The sequence below is a fragment of the Pterocles gutturalis genome, unplaced genomic scaffold (assembly GCF_000699245.1).
Source record: "Pterocles gutturalis isolate BGI_N339 unplaced genomic scaffold, ASM69924v1 scaffold19073, whole genome shotgun sequence".
Lineage (NCBI taxonomy): Eukaryota > Metazoa > Chordata > Aves > Pterocliformes > Pteroclidae > Pterocles > Pterocles gutturalis.
In genome coordinates this window covers 1-1,311 of record NW_010118474.1, presented here as the reverse complement: position 1 = coordinate 1,311, position 1,311 = coordinate 1, and the positions used below count along the sequence as shown (strand labels likewise).

Below are 1,311 nucleotides of genomic sequence, written 5' to 3'. Positions count from 1 at the left end.
CACGGTCCCTCCCCTCCCCTGCTCCCAGCAGACCCCATCTCTGCAGCCCCTCAGCCGCGGGCACCGCCCGATGGGACAGCGATGGTGGGATGGAGCCGCAGGGCTCATGCCCGCAGTGGGTACCACGGACACAGTCAGGCCGTGGAAGGGGGGGTTCACCCCACGCGGACAGAGTGCCGCGCTGCTTTGGCGTAGCCTCCCCCCCACGTTACCGTGCATGTAGTCCGAGAGCAGGAAGGGGTCCGAGGTGTCGGGGCCCACCTCCTCCAGCAGCTGCCTGGGCACTGCAAGGAGAGCACACGCTGAGCATCACCACCGTGCCCATTCCCAGCAGCCCCCTGCCCCCCAGAGACCCCTGCACCCTCGCCTGCACGGCACAGAGCAGGCGCAGCCGGTGTCCCCGTGTCCCCAGCCGGTGTCCCCATGTCCCCAGCCCCGCAGGTGGCTCTCACCGCAGGTGTAGGAGACCCGCAGCTGTTTCTTCGTGCCGGGGAGGCAGGGGTCCCCGAAGGTGGCCTGGTCAGCAGCCACGGTGCAGTTCCCCTTGCGGTGGCACTTCTTGGAGACCCTCCGCAGGGCGTCCAGAGCCAAGCACTCTGCAAAGACACGGGGCACAGACCCATGGGCAGACCCATCTGCCGCTGCCGCCTGGGCACCACCCGCTGGGGGCCAGGGGCACGGGTACAGCCTGGCAGATGCTTGTGCCGTGCTCTCTGCACGGCTCCTGGCCCTGTTTCTGGCTCGATTGTTCTGGCATACCTATATGGGGTCCTCCAGCGTTCGGGGCATCGCACTCCGGTTTGCCCCGCAGGAGTCGTCCGTAGTTTGCAGAATAAATGGCCAGGATGGAGTTTGGTCGGCACTGCAGCCTCAGCTTGTCGTTCTCGCACACAGTCTTGACCCGATGGTTCCCTGGGGAGTGACACGGCAGAGGGTCCCAACGTATCTGGGATCACCTGCAGCCCCCTCCTCCCTCAGCCCAGCCGGGGGTTTGAGAGCTGCCAGGGGCAGGGCTGCAGGAGGGCTGGGAGATGCAGGAGCAGCTCAGCTCCCCTCTCTGCCCCTTCCCGAGCAGCCTAGGCCAGGGAAGAGCCCACGCCGCCTTGCCCAGACCCCACCCCACCTCACCTGGGCGGCACTTGTAGGAAGCGATGAGGTACTTGTGTGTCCCAGGGCAGGGGTCCAGCCCAAAGACTTGGCTGTGCACCGAGAACTGGCACCACTGCTGGTCCTGACACTCGGCCAGCAGCTTCTGGAGAGGAAAGCGGGACCGACATTAGGATGGGCACCTAGGGTGGAGGTAGTTAGTGT

At 66.2% G+C, this 1,311-nt stretch overlaps 1 protein-coding gene across 1 annotated transcript in view; it reads right to left on the bottom strand.

Annotated features, from left to right (window-relative positions):
- The window catches only part of LOC104463762 (protein eva-1 homolog C-like), a gene marked incomplete at its 5' end in the record, with an annotated part of 2,631 nt that extends 1,379 nt beyond the window's left edge, over positions 1 to 1,252 (bottom strand). The window contains 4 exons of the mRNA XM_010076218.1: positions 213 to 284; positions 453 to 596; positions 760 to 912; positions 1,129 to 1,252. Coding sequence (XP_010074520.1) covers positions 213 to 284; positions 453 to 596; positions 760 to 912; positions 1,129 to 1,252 — 493 coding nt within the window. The remainder of the gene's footprint in view (positions 1 to 212; positions 285 to 452; positions 597 to 759; positions 913 to 1,128) is intronic.
- Between the last annotated feature and the right edge of the window lie 59 nt (positions 1,253 to 1,311).